The sequence below is a fragment of the Teleopsis dalmanni genome, chromosome 1 (assembly GCF_002237135.1).
Source record: "Teleopsis dalmanni isolate 2A chromosome 1, ASM223713v2, whole genome shotgun sequence".
In the NCBI taxonomy this organism is placed as follows: Eukaryota; Metazoa; Arthropoda; class Insecta; order Diptera; family Diopsidae; genus Teleopsis; species Teleopsis dalmanni.
This window is the reverse complement of record NC_051846.1, coordinates 136,113,180-136,138,994: the sequence shown is the minus strand read 5'-3', so window position 1 is coordinate 136,138,994 and position 25,815 is coordinate 136,113,180. Positions and strand designations below refer to the sequence as shown.

At 26.2% G+C, this 25,815-nt stretch overlaps 1 protein-coding gene across 2 annotated transcripts in view; it reads right to left on the bottom strand.

Moving 5' to 3' along the window:
- LOC119668931 (tyrosine-protein phosphatase non-receptor type 9) overlaps positions 1–24,812 on the bottom strand; it is a 69,216-nt gene extending 44,404 nt beyond the window's left edge. The window contains exon 1 of one of the 2 annotated variants that reach the window (XM_038078618.1): positions 24,726–24,812. In XM_038078618.1, coding sequence (XP_037934546.1) covers positions 24,726–24,749 — 24 coding nt within the window. In that variant the 5' untranslated portion in view covers positions 24,750–24,812. Of the gene's footprint in view, positions 1–3,305; positions 3,378–24,725 lie in introns of those variants that run through there. The other variant, XM_038078616.1, reaches the window with a different exon arrangement.
- Positions 24,813–25,815: the final 1,003 nt, after the last annotated feature.

Genomic DNA, 25,815 nt, shown 5'->3' with positions numbered 1-25,815 from the left:
TGCAATGGATATCGAAAAAAACTAAAATCATATGTTATTATACTCAGACGTATAAACTGTATTCCATATATTAATACTGTACACTATAATACTGTACGTATTTAAATATAGTAAGAGCTTTAATATTTTTTTTGAATATATAAAGTTCTAAAACAAACATATATATATATATACATATAATAATGAGATTTATATTATTCAAGTATTAACAACATATTTAAATTGCTATGTTTTAATATAATAGCACGAAAGTATAATAATAAATGATATTTATAATTTTTTAATTATAATGGGAACGAAAACTATGATTATACATATTTGATTAATATTAAACCACAGTCTTTATTTCTGCCCAGATTTTTCTCTTACAAACGATTTATAATGCTAAATTCTAAACAATAAATAATCTATAATTAGACTAAGATATATCAGTTAAAGTTTTGCGAAAGTTATTCGTGGGGAACACAATTTTTGGTCTCTCTTCGAATTATTTGACTTTTTATGTATGAAATATACCAGTGAATTTTGTAAAGGCATTGTTTTTGTTGTTGCTATTACAGCATTAACAAAGTAACACAAGATATTTTTACTATTACATATCTTCTTAGTGCATGTGCATCTGGAAAACCAAATGGTTCAACAAGGATTACAAAGGTTAGCAACTCGCCTCTACCGGCATAATTTTTTGAAGACATCACAGTGGGCAATCCGAACTTTACCTTACCTAGTGCATGTGCGTTGGTCTTATTGCTGCTATTGTCGATAGAACAACGTTCTAGTTTGCATACAAAGTGATATATTAAAAGGATATTTATTAATATCTAACTAATATTTGTATTTGTATTTGGCGAACTATTTACGAATTTATTTGCATTGAAGTCGGTTTGTATTTATAATCTTATTTAACTCTTTAAGTCACACAAAAAACTAAATTTAATTTTCAAAGGAAATATAGTTATTTCTAACTTTAACTACCAAAATTGTGCTACGGCTAATTTTACCAATATATTGAATGTTAACCATAATTCTATGTATTACACAGAATAGCTTTTCAACCAAATTCGGATACGAGTTCATTACAATTAAAAAACAATAGCATATCCAAAAGCCTCACCATTCCTTACTAACGGGTAGAACCGAAAGACAACAAAAACTGGGAACAAATATGAAAAACTGGGAAATGTATTAAATAACGCGGTGACAAAATAACAAAATAAACTAAACAAATAAACAAATGCATGTAAGTTTAAGGGGCACAAATCACAAAAGTTACACTTCTCATATAGTAGAATGATTTCTAGCACAGTCTATCCGATAAATGCAAGAATTCGTTAAATCGAATAAATAAATTAAACAAAGAAATATTGCGTTTAGAGTTCAGATATTATTTTTTAAAAAAACTGAAATCCATAAATATATATATTATATACTACTTGTTGTAAATTTTATAAAATTTGGATTTTGGTGTTATGTGAAATTTTTTCATAAGTCCATTGTGGAGCATATTTGTAGGGTATTTAAGGAAATGTTATAGCGAAATTTTCTCTTTTATATTCGTATTTTCTTTCTGAAATATTTATTAAATCACTGAATTTTCTATGATAATGGCAGAGAGAGTCTTGTAGATTGCAACGATGCAAATGAATCTTTAAATCTCTAAATAATCACATCACCGTCTTAAACATGACAATCAAGCATCATAATATTAAAATTATTGAAGATATAATACAAATATAAAATTACTAGTTATCTATAAAGACGCAGATATAATCACAAAAAAAAAAAACCATCGATAAATGGTAAAAAAATATTAAAGTATTGAATTATAGCCGCGATAATAAACAGTCGAATATTAGATGATGATACGAAAACATTTACAGAGATAAAACTCTTTTAACGTAATATTTTAAGACTAAGGCTAGAAACAAATACTAGTATATTATTTAATCTAAAATTGGCATGAATATGGAACTAATACCACCATAAGTACAGTATAAAAATTTAAATTCTAGAAATATATTAAAAAATACATCTCGTAATTTAAAAAATTCTGCAAAAAAATAAAACCAAAAAAATATTGCGAAAAATACTTTATAAGAAATGAAAGTCTTAGCTTACTACATTTATACAGTCTGCTGTGTATGTATGTATGTATTTTTTTCAAAAATGAAAACAGCAAACATATATCTGAAGTAACTTTCTTAAAATATTTAAATTTTTTTTTTGTATTTAATTTTTATCTACGATTATTAACAACAACATATGATTATTAATGTCTATTTTTGCATACTCAATGTGAGAACATGATGACCGTTAGAACAATATAATTAAATACATGTATATGTATAATTAATGTACAATAAAGTTATTAAAGTTGTTTATTTAAACAAAAATTATTATAAAAATATAAGCATTAAGCTATTTATTATAGATAATCATGTTATTTTTTCATAGATACATGTATGATTTATTTAATTTCAAATATTTCAAATACACTTAACGTTCACAAATTATTAAAATAAATGCCAGCAAAAACTGATTTACATACATTTAATATTTATAAATAATTTCTCCGAAAATATTTGAAAGTGTCGGTGCAATACATTATTATTTAAGACATTTGCCTGTCAATCAAAATAAGTAAATGCCAAAATCTAAATACACAAAAATCAATTACTCACAAATAACTCAAATATTATAATGAGAATTACATACATTTAAATTATATTATATATATGTATGCAAATATAAGTAGATGTATATCCAATAAGCTAATATATTGTATATTTTGATTTATATCTCTTAGGAGGATGCTACTTATGGATGTTAAAATATAATATTCTCGTAAATATTATGAGTAATGTATAAAATTAAGTTGAAAAATAAACTTGATTGAGACTCAGCCGGAATAAGTCGATATAAACACTCTTAAGTATATTAAATAAATTCGTAGGAAATTGAAATAAAATCACCTTGAATTATGTGCTATATTAACAGATTCCTTTGGAGCATTTATACAATCTACAGTTCACGCGTTAAAACAAACTTGTATATAACACGAATTTAAGAGGAATTTTTCATGCATTTAAATTGTAGATACTTCAGGCACGTCAAAAGTCCTAAGCAACAGATTCACTGGAGGTAATAATCAATATAATCATTGCGGTTTACAAGTTATGTGAAAAGTACTTAATACAGCAAAACCACAAAAATTCCAAGAAAAATGCTAAATCGCACAAATAATATATAAAATATAATAAAAATAAAAATAAAGCGAATTCGCAAGCAAAAGCTATGCAACGAACCTTGACAATGCAAAAGAATACCTTACGATGGCAATTATCCTTAGTATCCTCAATCATTCTGTTAATTTTTTAGAATTTTTTTCAAATTTTTTATTTATCAAAAATAATTACGACATTTAAAAACACAGGCACATTTTTACTTAAATTCACAATATATTCACAATACTTTGAAACAAACAAACATCACATAAAATCATCACATTTATATATTTAATTTTATTCAAGAAAACCCTAAATAAAAATGGGAAATTTCTCAATGAAATTTTTATAAATTTTTTAAATTAAAAATTTACTAAATTTTGTTAATTTTTAATAAATTTTTTTTAGAACAACGTAAAATTATTTCTTCCGTAATTTAAGAGATAACCGTCCGCGTAGCGCTTGTTTACATATGAGATGCCGAAATCGGCAACAAAACACCTAACAGAAACAGCGAGCAACCAACCAACTTGACTTTGCACACGATCGGCGCGATCAGCAATCAGCAACATGAAAGAGAAGCAACAGCAAGTAACAAAGCCAGTAACAATAGCAACAAGGAAAATGACGACTACGACACTCCCCAATGCCATGGGCATATCTAAAATCCAATGTAACGCAATTCTGGTCGATGTGATAGCAGAGGCAGATTCTCATTGTAGATAAATCGAGCTCAAAGAAATTATGACAGCTGTGTTGATGCTTTTGAGCATGCTCTACATATCACTAAGCGATACAAGAAATTATTATACATGCTATATAATTTATATATAGTTTATTATAAAAGTATTTTCATTTATTTTTTACATATCATAAAGCATACAACTGTTTGGAAAGTGAACTTTATTTTCTTTGGGGAAAATTAGTATAAATTTTACATTTGACTATTAAACGGTGAAACTTGCAAATTAAGTTATAAGCAATTTTCTGTATTTTTGCGGACTGATCTAATGTTCAATTCATTAAAACCACATTTATGCGTTAGTAATATTAAATGATAACGCAAGAAAAATAAACGTGACTAATCAAGAATAAATTTTTAATATTAAACCTATTTTATTGTATTCTATTTTATAAGATTTTAACTAGTAAAATTTATTTTATCATTTTTTAATGTTTATTGTTCAATTAAGTGTAGAAAACATATGAAATTATTCTTTATAAATTTCATAATTCCATGAACTTATTATTATTATTACGAATACATGGTTTATTGTCATTGTTGTGGCAATGTTTCTATATATGGACAAGTATGAATGTAATTTAGCTCAAGTTTTATTGAGAATTTAATTAATTATAGTTTCAATTAATTCAATGTTTTAAATTTGATCATGAAATCAACAAATAAAATGAATATTACTTGTTTAATTTGATAATATATGTTTAACTATTTTATGTAATTATTTTCAATTTCATTAATTTAATAATTTTATATTCCGTTATTAAGCTATTCGATATAAAGTAGTTCATTTTAATTTTAGTACATCATTTCACTTTCAATTTCAGTACATAATACTATGTATAATTACTGCTCATTAATAATGGTAATTTCATAACTTAACATAACTTCTTACAATCTCACTAGAATAAAATCCAATGCTCAGCCCACCTCATTCATGTGTATAAACTTAAATAAGTAAGAGTTAAAGTTAACCCTTTCACACCAGTTTGCAAACATTCAATGCTTAGTTTAGCTTATATATATAAAATAAAATAAGTTTAACTTGAAATGCTCATTTGCAACAGAAAATACACAAAATGTTAAGAGATAAAAAACATTTTCTAGAAAAAAAACAAAAAAAATTTTACTATTAATTTCTGCATATAGTGTTTTTTAAACATTTTTAATGTTATAAAATTATTAAAGTTATTTAAATTTAAATATATTTTTCAGCCATATTGTTAATTTTTACTATCCAATTTGCTACTTTATATTATAAAGCAATTTTCTTTTTTTCAGTAATAAGTCGTGCTAATTGTTCATTTATAAGGAAAGAAAATTTAGTTGTAAATCAACATATTTAATTCATAAAAATATAGAAATAAATTAAATTAAGTTATTGCAAACTCATTTCTTCCTTGTCTCAATTTATAAAATAAATAATAACCGAAGGAGAAAACTTTTTTTTTTTGATTTTATTAATAGCAATTTATTTTTATGACCTCCACATATAATTTTGAAAAGCAAAAATACAAAAATAATCTTCCTCCTGCTACAAGGAAAACAAAGTTATAATTCTTCGCAGCCATTACTCTACACTGAAAGTTTTCTTAGTCTAAAGTAAGAAAAGTAAGGAAAAAATCAAAAATAGTTTTCAAAACTATTTAAAAAACCATAGGGTAGACAAGGATAATTTATTTGAAATAATGGATTGATGACTGTGAAAAAAATAATTCAAAGTAGAATATAAATATTGAGACACACAATTACAATAATATTTAAAACAATTAAAGGTTATTGGTTAAAATATATACGAATTTTTTAAAAAAAATTAAAAAAGGAACATAAATTTATCCCCGCTTTTTATATACAGACAAATTAAAAACATATTACCTTTTTTATTATTAATTAAGCTTAATTTCAATTTCACTATAAAACAATAATTGGATTTTAAAAAACATGTAGGAATTAATGTTTTTTGTTTTCAAAATTAATTTTAAGTATGGCGTATAGATAACTAACATAATCAACGCTAATTGTAGGGTATATGCACAGTCCATGCACGCAATTCAGATAAAATAAAATTCAAAATAAAAAGGTTTAAAGCATAAACTGAGCAAGAGAGTAACTAAATTGCATTTCCGCCAAGCTGATATGATTAATAAGCGAACTATAAAGGCACAATAGAATGAATATTTAAAATAACGATCGCTTCACAGCCGTGCTCACTCACCTCACTGCAGTCAGTACCAAGCAGTAGTGGCTCGTAGTTTCAATACTAAAACTAAAGAAAAATAAAAACGTTGGAGAGTCTATCTCTTTGTAGAATAGTATCTGTAACTTCGAATAAAAAGTTCGTTAAACCAACAATCGATTCTATTCGTTTTCGTAGCAGAACAAGTTTATTTTATGTTTTACTGCTGTTAGTTTTTATTTTTTATTGTACGTTTTTTTTTTGTTATTATAAAAACAGCTGCAGTGGATGTAGTAAACTCAACGCCGACGATTTTATCAGTTTTTTTTTAGAAAAGTAAAACCCTAAGATTTCACATATACTTTTTACACTAATTTATGTGCATACCTGTATGTACATATATATATGTACATAAATGTTTTTAGTGTATAATACTAAGAAATTTGTTTGGCATCATTTAAAAAATACAACTCTGAAATTTATTGCACAAACTCTTATAATAAATTAAAAAAATTTTTTTTAATTAAATTAACATATTAAATAATTAAAAAAGAAAACAAACTTTTATACTTAAAAGGTACTTAACACATAAATAAAACGTTGAGATTTCGGTTGCAAAAAATTTCACTAACTTGCGTTGAATAATTTTAAATTTTCTCTTGCATTTATTTTTATGGTTCTTAATATAAAAGTTTGCAAATATTTTATTTTAAAAATTACAACATTCTGTTTAAATTTCGTTTTTGTGGAGAAAAAAAAAAACAAATCTTAGTATATACGAATTAAAATTAATTTAGTTCATACACATGATCGTTTTCATCGTAAAACTGTATATTTTATTGCCAGCTTAAACTTTCGTGTAATAAAATACTATTAATAAAAGGTTAAAAAAGAAATCTGATAATTTATTGCCGTTAAATGTTAAATTTATATACATATATATGCATATATATTTTTTTCTTTTATATCTATTTAGCATATTTTGGTAGAAGATTTCATAACGTTATTTACTGTTGATATTAAATTATTTTAGAAAAAAGTGTGAAAACACAACGCAATTGACAGCTAATGTCGATAGAAAAGATAGACTTTTAGATTGTTCGATGTTCTACGAGTAAGAATTCATAGACTTACTTCTTTAATTGTTTAAAACGAATATATAAGTATAAGTAAAAGTTTATTTTTTTCAAAACTGTTCACTTCATTTTTTTGCCAGTTTTAAAACCAAACATAACAAATTGGTTACTCATAAAAAGTTCTTTTTTTTCTTATTTATATTCTACAAAATATATAAATATGATATGGCATAATATTTTTATTAGTGTTCACTGCTTTACAGAGGAATAAATTCAAATCATCAGATATAAAATGTGCACTAAAAAATATTTATATATAATGATCATGCCAAAAACTGAAATCTGACTTCTTCATCACAAAATGAAATGAAGCCTATGCCAGAATTTTACTCAAAAGACATAGTCTAGTACTTTTTTTTCCGATAGAAGGTCGATTACCACATCTGAATCAATTGCAATATCGTATTAAATCAAAATCCTAACAAGTGCAATTCGTCTTTTATGGCCAATTATATTTCAAATATTTCCTGATGTAGTTTCTATGCATTTGTATGACAGAATCTTAACTGTTGTGATTGGTAGAATAGCTACTATATTGCTAAAAAAAAAAAAAGGTGCCATCTTGAAAAATTTAGTAGATGCAGTACTCTTACATATAGAGGGTAACTGCTAGAGTGAAAAATACACACAGCTTTTCCATTTAATTCGGAGAGGGCTTAAGTTGCTACGTACCTATAATACAATGCAATATCAAAGAAATTTGATATAAATTTAATGATAATATTAATTACAAACATATTTTAAAATAATATAACTAAAAGGCGTATATATAAAAATTCTTGAAGTGGTTTAAATTGAATCTATAAAAGTCACTTAAGATCCAAATTACATAAAGCTTTAAACTTGATTTTTAATTAATGTAGAAATGCAAAATAAACAAAATTTTCTTTCTTAAGGTTTTTTTTTAAACTTATGTTTGGTTATATTTTTAATGTTCCTCTAACATATATATATAAGTTATATATACAAGTATCTACCAGATTGATATATCATTATTAATTTATATATTTTTTCTTTTTATTTTATGCATAAAAATTATTAAAGTAGATATTAGATTATGATTTCTGGAGCTCCGCATTTTGAACAATATTTTCCACTTTGCTATACATATGAATACCGTTACATATTATAGTAATATATAGCTTTAAAATTAAACAGTTTTTATATTAATGACACAAACAATAACTAAACGCGCTAAAATATAAAACTATTACGTTAATTGCACAAACAACGATTAACTAGTTGTTTTGTTTGCAGTGCCTGAAATCCAACTGTAAAACCCGATATCTCAAGAACCCCTCTATATCCAAATAAAGCGCAGTGGAATAAACCACTCAGAAAAACGAACTTTGCCATTCTTTATCATCAACAACAGAGAACATTTAAACTAAATAAAATCGTCATTGTGAAAAATTTACTTAAATTTTGTTTAGCTTATTCAGGTATAACATTATATATTATATACACATATATCTTTATAATATATAAATACAATATCCATATATATATCCATAGCAATATATGGTAAATGATAACTAATTTATATTCAGTACATTTTATGATTTCGGACTGGTAAAATCAGTGGTTCTTCGTAGTTTTCGTAGTCTTTTCCCATCTGAATTTGGCGTTATTCGCTAAAGCAAAAATTCTAAAACACCAATAACATCAAATTAAAAACTATAAGTTTAAAGACTATTTTTTTGATTTTTATTTTTTTCGTTTTTTTTTTAAGTTTTGAATTTTGATTATATATAATATATGATTTAATAATTCTAAAATACATAAATGAGAACATTTTGGATCTAAATAGCGAAACTAATCGAAACAATAATTCAAATTACACCTAATTACTGTTCATAATACTACAGATTGAATGTTTAACTCTTAAAGTTAGTAATTAGTCTCGCATTACATACGAATATATGCTATAAATATATAAGTATGCTGGTTTTGTCGTAACTTTTTAAAAAATTATACATTATATTCCTTCATACTTTTTTTTTGAGACCAAAAATATTATATAATAATTTATGGGTGGGCTAATTGTTCATTTAAATAAAATATAAAAATATTATAATTTATTATTTATATTTAAAAAAAATTATTTTATTAAGATATTTTCCGAAATTTCGACTATCTTCGGTACTCATCTTTAGGGGAAACTAACAAAATATACATGTAAAATTTATAGCGGGAAAAAAGATAAATACAATAATAAAAATAACGACAACAAAAACAAAAAGACAATACAAATTATAAAATACATAAACAATATCCTGTATAATTTGTTTATAATATTCCTATAAGCCTGAGAGCACAGTTTTCCGTATCCATTTTATTATTTAGTCTCTTATTATTTGGAATTATTAGTATTGAAAATATTGAAAGTATTTCCAGAAAGTACCTTTTATTTTGATTTCTATCTTCATGTAAGATCTTTACGTAGTATTGAAGAGGATATCGGAAAATATCTTAATAAAATAATTTGTTTTAAATATAAATAAAAAATCGTAATTTTTTTATTTTTATTTAAATGACCAATTAGCAGGCTCATAAATTATTACATTATATTCTTATAAATATTGCAAATAAGGTTTTGCAAATTTTTTTTTTAAAACTACAACAAAGTTTTTTTTTATTCATGGTGTGTTAAAATGAAATTTCTTCTGTAACATTTTAAAGAAATAAGTATTTTTTGAGATAATAATCTTCAGAAAAAATTCGGTTGAATTTTGAAATAAATTAAATTAAAATCAACATATAAACAACGTCCTTCTGAGAATTTCAAACGGTTTAGTAAAAAGCATTCTGATTTTGGCAAAAGTTTCCAGAATTGAAAGCTTTATTTACCTTTTATGATAAAAACTCATTAAAACCTGAGCAAAAAATTGGGCAATTGAGTGCAAATAAAAATTTCGTATGAAGAGATGCTGTTCTAAAAAGGTTTATTGATATGTAAACCGAAGGAATTCAAATTGAATACCACATTTGTGATAAAAACAGTGATCAAAGCAAAATAGCTAACAAGTAGAATATTAAGTTTTTTGTACTGAGAATCTATGCAGTCACTTCTCTGAAAAAGTGGTTATAAAAATGCCCATGTTGGGTTTTAATCATAAAAAGCATAAAATTTGCCCCGAAGCCAGACAAAAAGTCAAAAACTTTTTAATTATTTATACACAGAGAAGAATTGAATCAAAAGCTTCAAAATATAGAAAAGAAACACGTTGAATACAATCCAAAAAAAAAAAAAAAAATATCAAAGATGAAACTTGTACCGAAAGCACTGAACTAGATTTAGTTCTACCTGAACAATAAAAATCGGTCATACAAACAACAAACAAATTTGGTCATAGAATTGAGCACTTGTCATAGATTTTCTAATAAAATATAAACATAATTGTAGATATATATTATAATGAAAGTTAACTAACATAAAATTAACAAAGCGTTAAACTTGAATATTCAGTAATTCACATAAAATTGTTAAGAATGTAAAAAACTGAAAAATTAAAGAAATATTATGAACAATAAAAATTCAGAACCAATGAGACTGGTATTGTTTACTGTCTACCCATAGAAGTAATGAAAAAATAATAATCGTAAAATTTCATATAACATATATAAAATCATTGTACTATAATTTACAAGGAACATAATTTTTAAAAATATTTTATTTTTTAGAATTTTCTTAAAAACTTTTTAAAAATACAATTAAAAAATTAAGAGAAACTATGTAGCAAATATGGGTGGATTTTAAGGTAACTCCATGTCAAACGGAACTAATCAGTTGAATAAGTTTTTGTTTAGTCATAAATTTATTTGTATATGTTTTTATTAAAATCTAAAGACATTATAATAAACCTTTTAATTTTTACAATTTATTTAAACTATGAAATTTATATACAAAACAAACATATTACCAATAACATAAAGTTGAATATAACAATATTAATGCACTGCAATCTCTAAAGTTTATGTCTTTTTTTATTTGTTTATGGTTATAAAAAAGGTATACACCAAAATCTTGTTCCATACACTCAGGAGTTTCCCAAACAAATCCATTCATATATTATGACATCACTCTACCCTACCAATTTATGTTTTTGCGAATATTTTGCTTTTACTCTTTTCGAAAAGATTAAAAAAGGAAAAAATAATTATAATTATCATGTAAATAAATTATAAACACAAAACAAAATTCAGTTTTATAAAAGAAAAATATTGAAAAAAAAAACCAAACAAAAACTAAGATTTTTTAAAAGTTTTTTTAATTAATTATTAAAACTTTATTGAATAACTTAGCAAGTTTAAAACTTTTAATATTTTCTTTATTCATTGAAATTACTTTAGTGATTATTATTAAAGCTAATAAAGTTCATTTAACTAGAAATGGATTACAACTTTTAAGTTTTATTGGTTGTAGTGACTGATCAGCAGATCAGGAGATTCCGCTCTTCATAATTGGCAATTATTTGCCGTTTTTTTAACACATTTTCACAAGAAATATTTTAGAAATACGAGTATATAATAAAATAAGACCATCCATCCTGTGGAATTTAGCTATTTTAACAGATTTTCAGTTCTTACTGATGAGCAATCCGATCAACCGTCAATAAAATGTTAACATAAATCTTTAGGAGTTCTCAGAGTAACCATATAACTGTTTTAAATTTTGGAAAATATCTATCATTAGTGGTCTTTAGTGCAAATGTTTACCAATAAACAATAAAATTTAACAAAACACTAAATTTGAATAACAACGTTTGTGTTGTAACACGCAATTGTACGGTTGAAATGTGATAGGGCATCAGTCCTGACATTTGCAATCCAAAACCAATATAGATATATTTCCAAAAACCACTGTCGATGGATAGTTCGTGGTATACAAATCAGATATATGAGCATATCAGCTCAAGAGTCCACTTACTTTAAAATCTAATTTATGGATATTAGATCTTCTTCTATTCGAAGATAAATTTCTTGTCATAAGAATAAAATTTTTTAATTAAAAGCTTATGACAATAAGTAAAGCCTTGTAATTTTATTTTTAAAATATTTACTTTCAACGTTTAAAGCAATTTCATTATATTCTTCTTCGAATACTCTATAAATTTCTAGTAATTTCCTATCTCTAAGTAGTAAATTGTATATTAAAACGTTTAAGCAATAAAAATAGTTATTTGTTTAAATATGTGGTGTGATGAGTTCAATGACATCTTATAAGTTGTAAAAAATGTATACTTTTATTATTTAAACATAAAAAAATTGCTTACTTAATCAATTTTATACATTTTTACATTTCTTTTAATAGGCAATGAAGGCAATCTAAAAAATACTACTAATACTACTATGGGAATACCGGCGCATGCAGTCCATTTAAGATTAAAATTGCAAACGAAGCAAAAAACCGGAAGAAGAACAATGCATAGAAAAATAGGTGGCAGAGGTTGTTAGAAGTGCATTAGCTCCAAACAAATTTGTTTGCTCCCGCATAGTTGCATGCACAGAAGTGTGACGTGATAAAGATGATGTTTTGTGTAGAAATGCTTTGAATGCCTTGAATGCCAGAATGCTGGAATGGCACCACTTGTGAAAGAAGGGTTATTATTCTTAGTTTTATTATTTGCTTTTTAAAATTTATATTTACTTGTGTTTATTATTCATTCACTTAAAAAAAAACTTAAAATTGTTTAATTAAAATTTTGTTTATTTCAATTGATAATATGTCAATTAATGTCTTTTATAGCACCCTGATGCAATTCATATCAATATTCAAGCGAAATAAATGCGATAAGAATTTTTGTTTTATCAAATATTTTATTGAATATATATATATGTGCATATATGGACAATGTTTAAATTAAAATTAATTTTCAAGTGTCAAAAAATACGTCATCACTTAAGTGGAACCGAATAATTCTTCAAAAGAAAAGTCAACTCAAGTACCCACCAGCACTGAAGTGAGAGTTCATCAACCGACAAAATCACCCAACATTTTTCTATTTTTTCTATTTTTTCTATTTTTTCCCGTTAAAGAACGCAATTGATAAGAACGTACAAAAATCGTCGCTTTATAAAGCCAACAATGGAGCGAGCACATACGAAAACCCATTTTAAGTATAAATTCTTTAATATTAATATAAAAATGCTAAATTGGTTAAGTGTTTATAATAAATTGAAAGTCATAAAGGAAAAGAATCATAAAATTAAAAAAAAAAATAACTCAAGAAATAGGAAATAAAAAACATATAATTGCACGTAATCTTACTATGGAACAACAAAAAGATTATGTCTTTGAAAAACTACATATTAAGTTCTTAGTCGATGAAATTTACATTAGTTAGAATTGTTAATTAGATTACACTATCTTTGATCGGAAGTTATAAAAAGTGTCATTAAATATGTATATTACCGATTTACCGTCAATATTAATCAGTTAATAACACATTATGATATATAAATAAAAGTTAAATGTATTATATTTGCAGTAGAACCCATAGGTAAATCCATATTTTATGCTCGATCTAGACTTCTAAACTAATATTTTTTATAACCCTGATAAGTTTCGTCATATTAATGACTTTGTCTATATATACGAAATTATAATAGAAATTTTAGTACTTTGGTGGTTTTTTTAGTTTAATCTTAGTTGTTTAAAAAATTTTTTATTTATGCACACATAAACAAAAAATATACCTGGCATTTTTTTATAGAGAAAAAGAAATTAAAAGTTAGTTTTTCTTTATTTATCTGGTGTAAAAATTAGCGATACAACACTACTGATACTCGTATATAGACGATACAAAATTTCTTTCCAGCAAATTTTTTTGGCATACAAGGTTCTCAAATTGTTAGTTTTTAGACATTGGTGGTAGAGTGATGTACCACATTTCAATAAATATTAAAATAATTCTTTCAATAACCTCACAATTTATTTTATGTCGTTATCACGAAAGTCATTTGAATTAAATATATATCGAAAGGAAATAGTCTGATTTAATCTAGAACTAGGGAAATGATGATTCAGAGTATGAGGAATTAAGATTTCAACAGCAGAAACTTCAATGAAACAGTTGGAAAGTGACCAAGTTGACGACTTTCAATAACCAACTTTTGCAAACGAAAATCTGTTCATCATATAGTACTTGCTAGCACTTCATAACTTTGTGCCCAAAATAAGAACTAAATTTTTATATAGTTTTTATTATTAAACGAGTTAAGTTTATGTGACAAGTAGACGTCAAATAATTTTATAATAAACATGAAATAAAAATGCAATTAAAAAGTTTAGTGTCGGAAGAACGACGCATACAAATTAATCACATTTTTCATAGCACGCGACAAGAAAGCAACAATTTTGAACTAGAAAATCTCGGAGTGATTAAAAGATTAAAACTACTTGGCAACAAGTCAACAAATTTACTTTTTTCCTTGTTAAAGAAAAACCTTAGCGTAAAAATATACGATTTCCTTCATAGAGAATTGAAGTGAAAAACGTTGTACGTATGTATGTGAATACGCTTGCCATTATGAAAAATTATTGCGCCGCATGAGTGAACGGGGGAAGCGAAACAAATTAAGCAACCACAACCAATTGATTTTGATGTGGAATTAATTCAAACGTTTATGAGACGTACGCGCGTATTTTTGGAGGCTTGGTGTCTGCTGCTCTCGCCAACAAGCCATTGTTGCTTCTGACTTGCTGACCCAGTTAATTCACCAAGTGTGCACAATTAAGCATATATGAGATGTATGATTCGTTCGTATATCTACCCAAGCTCGCATGAGTGTTTACATTTTGACTTGAGGATGTTACTTCTGTCTCTGTTTCATTGTGTTCTGGGCTGTGGCAATTGATTAAACTTTTGAACATTCGCTTGTGTGCTTACATTTTGGCATGAAAGCATAAATTTATACTATAAACCATAATTTTACATATAATATGTGTATTTTTGGTGATATCACTTCCTCCGAGCTTTAGGTTTCAGTTGTGCTTTTTGCTGCGTGTAGCACAAAAAAAACTGCAATGCACACATAGGAAAAAAGGTTAGTCGAACCATCGGTAAAAAAAATTAGTTTTACAAATCATTGTAAAAACGGTGAAAAGTTATAAAGTCATTTAAAGTTCATTAAAACTATTTTATACGATTTTTCTCTTTTCTCCAAATGATAACATATCAACCTAGTTCAGTTTTGTGTCAGGCTTTGTTTGATATTTCAATATTTTTTTTTCTGCCAGTATTTACAACTCAACTCAAAACTCAAAACTTTTGTGCTCTTTTTAATACCAAACTATTGTTTACAGCGACTTAATCAACAGCATCAGCATCATCAACAGCATTTTTTCATCTCGGCCGCTACTATCATCACAACTATTCGAACGAGGGAAAAGTGTTTCACTGTGTTGGGAGTTACGTCATCAGCACACATCATCGTTGAATCGTTGATGGACTCTTGCAACCCTACACTATGGAAGGAATGCTGACGATGATTTTGCTCTTTATGATATCCACAGTTGTGCTTAGGGCTCATAGTGTTCGTTTGTTAACCCAATGCAGTTTTTCCCTTTAACATTTACATTTTTATAAGGAATTTTATTTCGCAGTTGTTTTTGCTTTACTGACTTCAAATAAGAAAGAAGTTCCAGTGAACTGCACCACAAGGTTCACATGCACATAACAACTGAACATAAAAATGGAATATAAACTAAATTGTTTCCTTATAGAGGAAGTCGAAATAGCAAAGAAAATGTTTTTTTTTGGCATTATTTGTATTGTTTTAAAGTTATATTAAAATTGTGCATGTGTTGTGTGTTGTATTGACAAGGGAAGGAACTAAAGTACTTCAAGTCTTTAAAAAAAAGATTTAAACTCTTCCTGAAGTCTAAAAACCTTTAAAACGATTATAAATTGAAAAAATTAAAAACTAGTAATCAGTAAAAAGAATTGGTAAGTAATACTAATAATTTTTGTATTTTTGTTGAAAAACACAGTAGGCACCTCAGTTCAAAAGACGATTACAAGTAAAGAGCGCATGATCGCCCTTCACAATTTAAAGATTGTTTTACAAAATATACTAAAAAGTTTTTTCTAATTTTTGAAATAAATAATGTTTATTTCATTTGTCATACTTTATAATTGTAAAGTTGTGTTTTGTTGAAAAACGCAGTATGCACTTCTCTTCAAAGAACAATTATAAGTAAAAGGTGTACAATGGAAGGAAAACTCTTATATTGATATATAAAAAATGCCAATAAATTCTTTTCTAATTTTTTAAAAAAATTTATGTTTTACTCATTTATTAAATAGCTGTGCATAGCATACATACATATTATGCTATAAATAATAAGTATGCTATAGATAATTTAAGTTACCGCGATGTCCCGACATAATAAAATGTTCAAAAAAAAAAAAACAAATGTGAACCGTAATTATGTATTTTCAAATATATTTAAGTATAGAAACATAATTTAATTAATGGATTAAAAACTGATATAATTTATGCCTAAACTAATTGAGAGTGGCTCATTCTTAAGATATTAAAAAGTTTTCGATAGAAATCTAAAAAAGATCATGTAGACCGTTTTTTGGCATTCTTTATCGGTTAATTCCCCCTTTACGAAAGGTGTTAGAATATTTCTGAGGGAAGACATGCCTCTCGTAAAACTTGATTAAAATTTATTAGGTATTACCCTATACTGTTTTGAAATATGACTGCTAACAAGTGTGTATATATCGGAGGTAAAATCTGATAACACAGCATACAGATACTTAATAGATTGGCTCCGTAAGAGAGTGTCTTAGTGGTTGTGATTAAAGTCAAACTACGCAGGAAGAGTGTTGGCTATTATACTTTCACTTAATTTGGAATTGCATATTCTCAACCGAGTACTGTGAACTAAGGAAGAGTAGTGATTTAGATGATCCTACTTTCCCAACAAGGGTTAAGTTATTTTTTGATTTAATTTTAATTAGTATCAAGGAATTCCTAATGTAACGTTCATTGGTTCATTATATAAATAAGTGTGTTAACAAAATTGAGATGTTAACCAATAACTGTAGGTAACTATGTAAAACAACTACGGAATCATGTATCAGTCAATATATATTTTATATATATTTAACAAAACTCATCTGTTTTATTTTATCTATTCCTGCAGTTTTATATACAAATCAAATTAAATGGATTTTGTTGTAAAATACAATATAATTTGAACTTTTTATGTTAAAAAAATTTAATAATGGTTTCCTAAAAGTCGATTTCACAATCCTAACTTAAGTCTCAATACCGACTGATTGACTCAGTTTTTTTTTAGACATAAGTTACAACTGTGAAATCGGTTTTAAGTCTAGTTAATTGCTTTTTACCAAAATTGTGATTTAATAGATTTTTATTATTTTTTATTATGTTTCAATTTTTTTTTTTGTAATTATATAGTTTTTGTTGCTTTATAATTGTTAAATTGCAAATCATGAAGAAAAGTCAGTTCTGCTTGTTCAGTTATATAGTCATACGAATTTATTTACAAGAAGGGCATGATCCCTTTCAAAACATTTATGTACAACTAAGAGGCTAGAGACTAGTATGTTTCGAAACAAACAAACCTAAAGCAACACTAATCCACATTAAATCGTTTTATTACCAGACTACTTGATAGAGTCTCCGATATTGTTTCACTTTTTAGAAATATTTTAGCAAACTTAATGCTCTCTATACACTAACATGTATGCAAAAGGTATAAAAGTACCTTTTTTGCAAATAGTAAGTAAATGTAAGTATGAAATAAAGTAGTAAATGTAAGTATGAAATAAAAATTTAACCTTTTCTCTAATTTTATGTAAGATATAACATACACATATATTTTTATATATATTGTACCTGTAAAATGGTACAGCATGTATTTGTATATGAAATTCTATAATAAAATTTATACTCATACTTTTATGAAAATATACTTAAACTGTTCATGTGATTGACCAACACATGAAGGATTCCCAGTATCTAAAAATATTCTGTATGTTACAATTTTAATTTTAATATTAACTCTAAATTTGTATGACCATGAATCAATCTAAATCAATCAATAAACAAATTGCGTTATTAGGAGAACTAAAAATACAATTTTTTTCTACTTCTACAGTTTCCGGATGAGAAACGTTAAACAAATCATATCCGATATCTGAATTTCCAGATTTTCTCATACAATTTTTTTCATTGAACCTGTGAATAACGTGAACTCGTAGTATTTTTGTTGCGTCTGGAAGAGGCGTGTGAGGTGGAATTGTGGAATTAAGCACGTAGAATTATTTTGCTTGCTTATAAAGAATAAAAAATAAAATATGGAATCTGCATAATATTAAAATTTCAAATTAAGACGCCATTGGCACAAATATTTCATTCTGCGATTTTTAATAAATTCAGCGAAAATTTCAAAAAAAAATTACACTTTTCAAAAAACAAAAGCAAAGTTTCTTGTACTCGTGGGTTAAATTCTTAATTGTTTACTCTGGAATTTCTCTTGCTTCGGCTTTAGCAGCAGAAGTTCAGACAAATTCCCAAATTTATAAAGAATTAATAAGTTTTTAATTATTTACTTTTATTTTTGCAGCAAGCTTTATTGTTGACTGTTTATTGTTGTATGAAGTAAAATACTTTGTACAAGGTTTTTCACATTTATTGTAAGAGCTCAACACTCAGCACTCAGAACTGGAGAACTCGAGAACTCATTAAAAAACACAATCATTTGCGTTCTTACAATTACAAATTCGCCAGCTTATCTTTATTTCATAATGATGAATATAATTAATAATTATTTAATTATTAACAAGAAAAGCATGTATGTATGTATAGAAAAAGTTTAAATTAATTTTGATTAATTATTACTGGAAACCGGATTGTGAATGATGATTTACTTATTATTTCAGCAAGGCTTTTTATTCCCACATAAAAAGTATACAAAATAAAATCTCAATTTTATTTATTTACATAAAATATATTATATAAAATATTATATTGTATATAATATATCGTTATTGAAAATATATAGTACGATTTAAATAAAGTATTATGTTTATACAGTGTGTATATTCATCAATAGTTCTCTGAAGTTTCCATGACTGAAATTAATATTATTCAAATTAAATATTATTCACAACAAATAATATTTTATTATTATTTTAAATTAAATTATGTAATAATTCCTATTAATTAAACTATATCGCGGTAAACCACTATCAAACAGAAAGATTTACTATGCTTATCATATTATTTAAATTAAAAAACAATGTCATATCTGTGTGGTACAGTTTTCATCTATTTGCTATGGTCAAATTTTAGGTGCAGAACAATCATGAGTTGTCTGAATATTGCTTAATGACATTTTTTATTTACTAGTTCTTAGTGAAGTAAAACTTTTTAAAATATAACACTTTTCTGATCAAAAATTAATTTGAAATCAAGTGAATTCTTTGACCGACAACAGTAGTCTTTATAACCATAACCACAGTAGCCGAATTTGAAATTTACTTAGTTACTCTATACAGTAATCCCCCTATAATGCGGTACTCTTTTAACGCGTTTTCATATTACACGATTTCAATCCCCCCCGTATAACACGGACATTCCCCCATATAACGCGGGAATTTGTACAGTACATAATTAGCTTCGCGTATCTTTGCACGTGTCTATACGGGGTATACTTAATTACCGAAAAAATTCTCATTTACAAATTAATAATTCTACTCCATTTGAATTTATTAAATTTTTAAGAGTTATATTGAATTTATTAATCATTTAGTTAGGTATGAGATCTGAACCCAAGTAATAGTTAGTTTACGAAAATGAAATTTTAGCCCTGAAGGCAAAAATTCTCACCTAATAAAAATGATAATCCGTTATAGAGCAAGTGATAAAAGTATATCAAGCTTAAAAGGGATTAAATCAATATATAAATAACAATAAAATCTTAAAACTGCTCGTTTCTAAAATTCAAACAATTATATTAAATTATAATTTCATCATATATGTCCATAATATATTACTGTTATGTATGGGAATATATTTATATATTATTAATCTTCATAATAAAAATGATAAACAAGTTTATAAATAAATTAAATTACATAGATTACTATCACATACATTGAGCACACGTCACAATCTGGAAGACCGTGGGTCCTTAGTATTAGTTACATGTATCATTATCAAAACAAAATAGAAAACATAAGTATGTAAGTATCTAGTGAAATGCTACAATTCTCTTTTTTTCCGTGACCCTTTCTTTTTTTCTTCTTAAGTCATCTTAATCTCTCCAAGGTCATATTCCACTAATCTTTGGTCTAAAGACATAATTATACAAGGCGTTTATTTAGCTTCATTAGTCATAAGAAGTAATATAGTACATAAGTATTTCTAAGTATGAGAATATATTCCCTTGATAAAAAATTTTGTATGAAAGCAACACTGTAATATTGGAATGCCATACCAATAAAATGCCAATAATTTTAGAGTTTAAAAAAGTAAATTCTATTAATGAAATACTATCTACATAAAACTTTATTAATATTGATAAAGACTAAAAAAAACTATAATAGTTTTTATGCTATAAAACTATAATGAAACCGCAATCCATTCTAACATTTTTACAATATACATATATATGAATATTTTTTAACTGCCTTAAAAATCGAACTCTAATATTATAATATTCTTATGCAAAATAAATCTTTTTTCATGTAAGAATTCTAAGCGTTTTTGATTTTTCTATTGACAAAACTTTGTTTTAAGTACTTTTAATCCCAACTAAATACTTTTGGCTGAGTCAACTTAATAATAATTATGAAGCCAATGAACTCCAACGTCAGACGTAGGCTTCTTGGCAATGTTGCAAATTGTTTTCTCTTGGCTTATAGTCAAAAGCAACAAAATTTGAGGATAAACATTTAAGCAATAAATAAATTTAGGAGCAAAAGCATATTTCCCAACAAAAACTCAATCAGTACAAATAAATTAAAGCTTAAATAACATGCCTGAGTTTGTCGTCAACTGCCGGAAATTAAAACCAATTTAAAATTCTGATAGGCGACAAAATTCTGATGTCGTTGTCATTGCTAAGCGTTTGTGAGAATTCCAATTTGGGCAGACGATAAATCAAAAAAGGTTTCAAGCGTCAAATTACTTAGCCGGATTTTAATAAAGATTAAAATTTTTCTAATTTGTTAACTACTATTTATTCTAATAAATTTGTATGGTAAAAAATTATAAGAATTAAGGTACAAAAAAATACATCCAAAATTATTTCTGGTATAAACTAATAATTTGTGATATAATCATTTAGTTGGAAACATAAAACGTATATTGTATTAACTTTTAAATTATTTAGTTAACTTTAAATATCACAATTGGAAAATGCATTAGAAATTGATGGGATACTTATGGGTAAAGTGATTTAAATACATTTAGTATAGAAAGTTCTGAGCAAAGGTACAACTAAATTCCAATGAATCATGGAAATCATCGATTCAAGCGATATATATTGAATCAATGACGACGTAAAAAATATCACACACAGAAATATTACTTGTGCTTACTAAGTAATGAACTGATATTATAGAGATAGGAATGTCATAAAATTCAAAATTTTTACTGTCAAAATAATTTGTTGCTTATTTAACAGGTCGTGACAAAATATAACTGTAATACCGCAGCACTTCTATTCTGCAGACGCGACACTACTGACTTTTTTTTTATTTCTCAAGCTGAAAAATGTACTTGAAATACGTTTTCAAACAATAAATTCTTGATTCTTCTTCTTCTTGAGTTAGTGCTATTACGCACTTTTACTCTATAATGAGATAAAGTATAAATCGCATAATGAGCTGAAATAGAGTTTTGAATGTTCTTTAAACTGAAAACTACAGAGCAAACTGACAGCTAAAAGAGAAAGGCTAATAACACGAAGACTTATAGGACGATGTCTAACAGCACGAAGACTAATAAGATAAAAACTAACGGACTAAGATTAATAGTACGAAGACATATGTATAAAGAAGACGTATAGAAAAAATACTAATATTTTACAAGGATAACATTAGCGAATACATTTAAAGTTCGGCCTGAAAATGACCGTAATAAGATCTATATAAACATTTTCAATTTTGAAATAGCTTCATTATATGCCATATACTATCAACATTTCTAGAATTATGAGTATAATTCTTAGTTTATAATAAAAGACAAAAAGCTTTTCTTTAAGAGAAACACATAGTTAATCCAACAAAACAATCAATTAAGAAATTGAATTGGACATACGAACACACTAGAGATCTTAGATAAAATAGTAGCCATGTTGTAATGTTTATAAAACCAAATTAATTAGAGAGGTCATATTACAGCGTTCAGTCCTATATTATCAGTTCGTGTCTGCAAGAAAAAACTATCAATATCGAAAACAGTGATATTAGATTGACGCATACACATTATTTAATAAAAGTACTCATATTATATGAAGTTGTCAAAGTACTTCAGAAATATAAACTTAGTGACGCTATAATAATTATTGAGCATTAAAATACTACTCTTCAACTTTGAAACTTACTACTACCTTAGAAAAGGGGGGATATTATTGAGTAAAGATTTTGTAGGACATATTTAAGTTTATAGACTTATCGCATCTTTTTAAAAGTCTTATGAATTGGGAGGAAGATATTTCAAACTTGTACCTTCATAATGGACGGAAGTCTAAACTTTTTTTGGTTAAAGTGAGGTATTCTAAAGTTTCATATGATATTGCTCTGATTATTGAAAAGTTTTTTGAGGAAGGTCAGTACACATTTAAAAGTGTATAAAATATTTAGGATATTGAAAAAGACAGATTATTTATTATTGAAAATTAATGCCTTATTTCTTGGTTCGGTTATGTATTCAACAAGGTTTAATAAATCACCAGAATAAAACTCTCACACAAAACACAAAGAGATCCACCCACAAAATGGAGTACAGGTGCTGATTGACACCGACTCGAATAAGAAAAAAGAAACCACAACTTAAAACCGCTGTTCCGTGTAATGCATTAAGTCTAACTTATAATTCTCATATACCTTGTCGATAGCAAAATAAAAGGTTGGAAATTAACAGAAGAAGAAAATTAGTGCCACCAATCATATTATATTGAAAACATTTGATAAAGTACCCAACGTTCTAAATATTAAGCTGAATATATAGCATTTAAGGAACATATAGTATATATAATTCGATTAATTATTTTATATAAAATATTGTATTGCATAAATCAAACTTGCTCAACGAATTATTAAATTCTTTACTTTACTTGAATTTACTATAAGAAAAAGCTTAATAAATAAATAACAATAACAATAAATAACAATAACAATAAATAATATAATAATTTATATTATATTTTTATATATTAATTGTATGTAAATGCAATTTGAATGCAACGAGTTAACTGCATTGTACTTCGAACTTCTGTTTGATAACAAAGCGGATGGGTTGCAACACACACCACACAAATAAATTAAAAAAAAATAATTAATTAATTTCAGGAAGACATCGTTGCTAATATTTTAGTTAATATTCATTTTCATTTATCTTCTTATTTCTACGCAAATATCATATTCAAATTGTTCACCTTTATTTCAATTTTTGTTATTTAAGTTATTGTGTTTATAGGTCACTAATTACAAAGTAAATATCATCCACAAAAGGTTTGCTTTTCTGCTTTCAAAAGGTTTCAGTTGCTTCGCTGAAGACGAGACGAGTTGCAACACAAAAACAAATTTCACTTTGAGGTAGAGCAGCATTTGTTGTTGTCGGTTGGAAAAACGCTGAAGCATTCCGGTTTCCGTTATTGTTGACTGAATTTATTTAATTTAGCCATTCGCATCGCACATCGCACACTCTGCGCTGCTCAACACCCAACACCTTTAAACACTTTCCCCTTCAACACATCATTAAATTGAATTGCAACAAAAACAATGCAGAAAAGCAACACGAAAAACACTCAGAAATCAACCGAAAACAAAGGCAGCACAAGTTTTTGCAGCGGAAGCAATTATGTTGAAATTATATGTTGTTATAGGATTCTGATTAACACGTTATAAGATTTTTATATACTCTTATATACTTTATATTCATATAATAATCAAAACGACACACAACCACTTGCCATGCAAAAATGATAAAAAGAATAAAAACACAGTTTTTATGTGTAGGAATTTAAATTTATGCAGCTGCTAGCTACTGTGGACTGTGGGGGTGCAGAATGAAAACACTTGTTTTGTTTAGTTAACGAATTATTATCATTTTTATACAAACACACGCTTAGAGAATTCTTAACACACACGTATTTCAATTTTAATAGATTTTTTAAAATATTTTTAATTTTATTTTCGACGTGTAAACGTAATTAAATTAAAAATATCACTTACAAATTGATCTGCCGCTTCCGCCATTTTGGTGTTGAATGAATAAAGAAGTAAAATAAAAACAAAACTCCTCTGTTTCTTGATATTAACCAGTGTTAGTAAGAGTTTATAATCTCCAAAAACAGTGTTATATATTGAATAATAATATTATTAATCATTTCTAGAATTACAAACTGAATAAAATTGTATTACGATCTTAATAATATTTTGTATAAATTTTTCAATACTTAAATAATTATTAGTACGTGAAAAATATATGAAAAATATTTTTGTTAATATTGAAGTTTTCTGCGCCATCTAACGTAAAACAACTTAAAAGTAGTACTAAAAATCAGTATAAAAAACCTACCAAAGAATATTAATAAGAAAGAAAAGTTTAAAAATTCTTTTATAATATATGCTTATTATATACATCTATTTAATATATATTAAATTAATTTTATTAAGCAGAATGCAATTGTAATTGCAATACATAATATTATTATATTTGCTACAATTTAGACGCACCTTTGTATTAACTTTGTTTTTTTTTTTTTGTTCCTCTTCAGCAAGACTTATTCACTTTCGGAAATAAGTGTTGGCATTTCAAGCCACGCTCTTGTGATTCTCGATTAGTGTCCAGACCACCACTTTTTCACCACATTTTCTTGGTGTCTGCTATTAACATTAATTATAAGATAGATAGCATTAATTTGTTTGTATAGTAATTAATTTAAGTAAAAAATATGAAGAATTTCGAAAAATGAGTTTTTTTAAACTTATTCTAAAAAGTAAATGTCAGTTTAAGGGTTCTATACATCAACGTCAGAAATGTCAATTAACAACAACTGAATGAATCATCAACTTCAAAGGTCGATGTCACAGTTATGAGTTAGGCATAACTTAAGTCACCAAAATTGATGACTTCAACACAACTCAAATTACTCAAGAAACAACTGTTTATTATATAGAAATTGCTAACTTCTAAAAGTGCATCCACACCAAAGCGAACGCTTGGTGGTAATCGTACCTGCAAAAGTTCGTACGTTCGCTTTCGCGTGGATGCACCTTTATATGTACAATTCTAATAACCTAATAACTTGCTAACCTAATA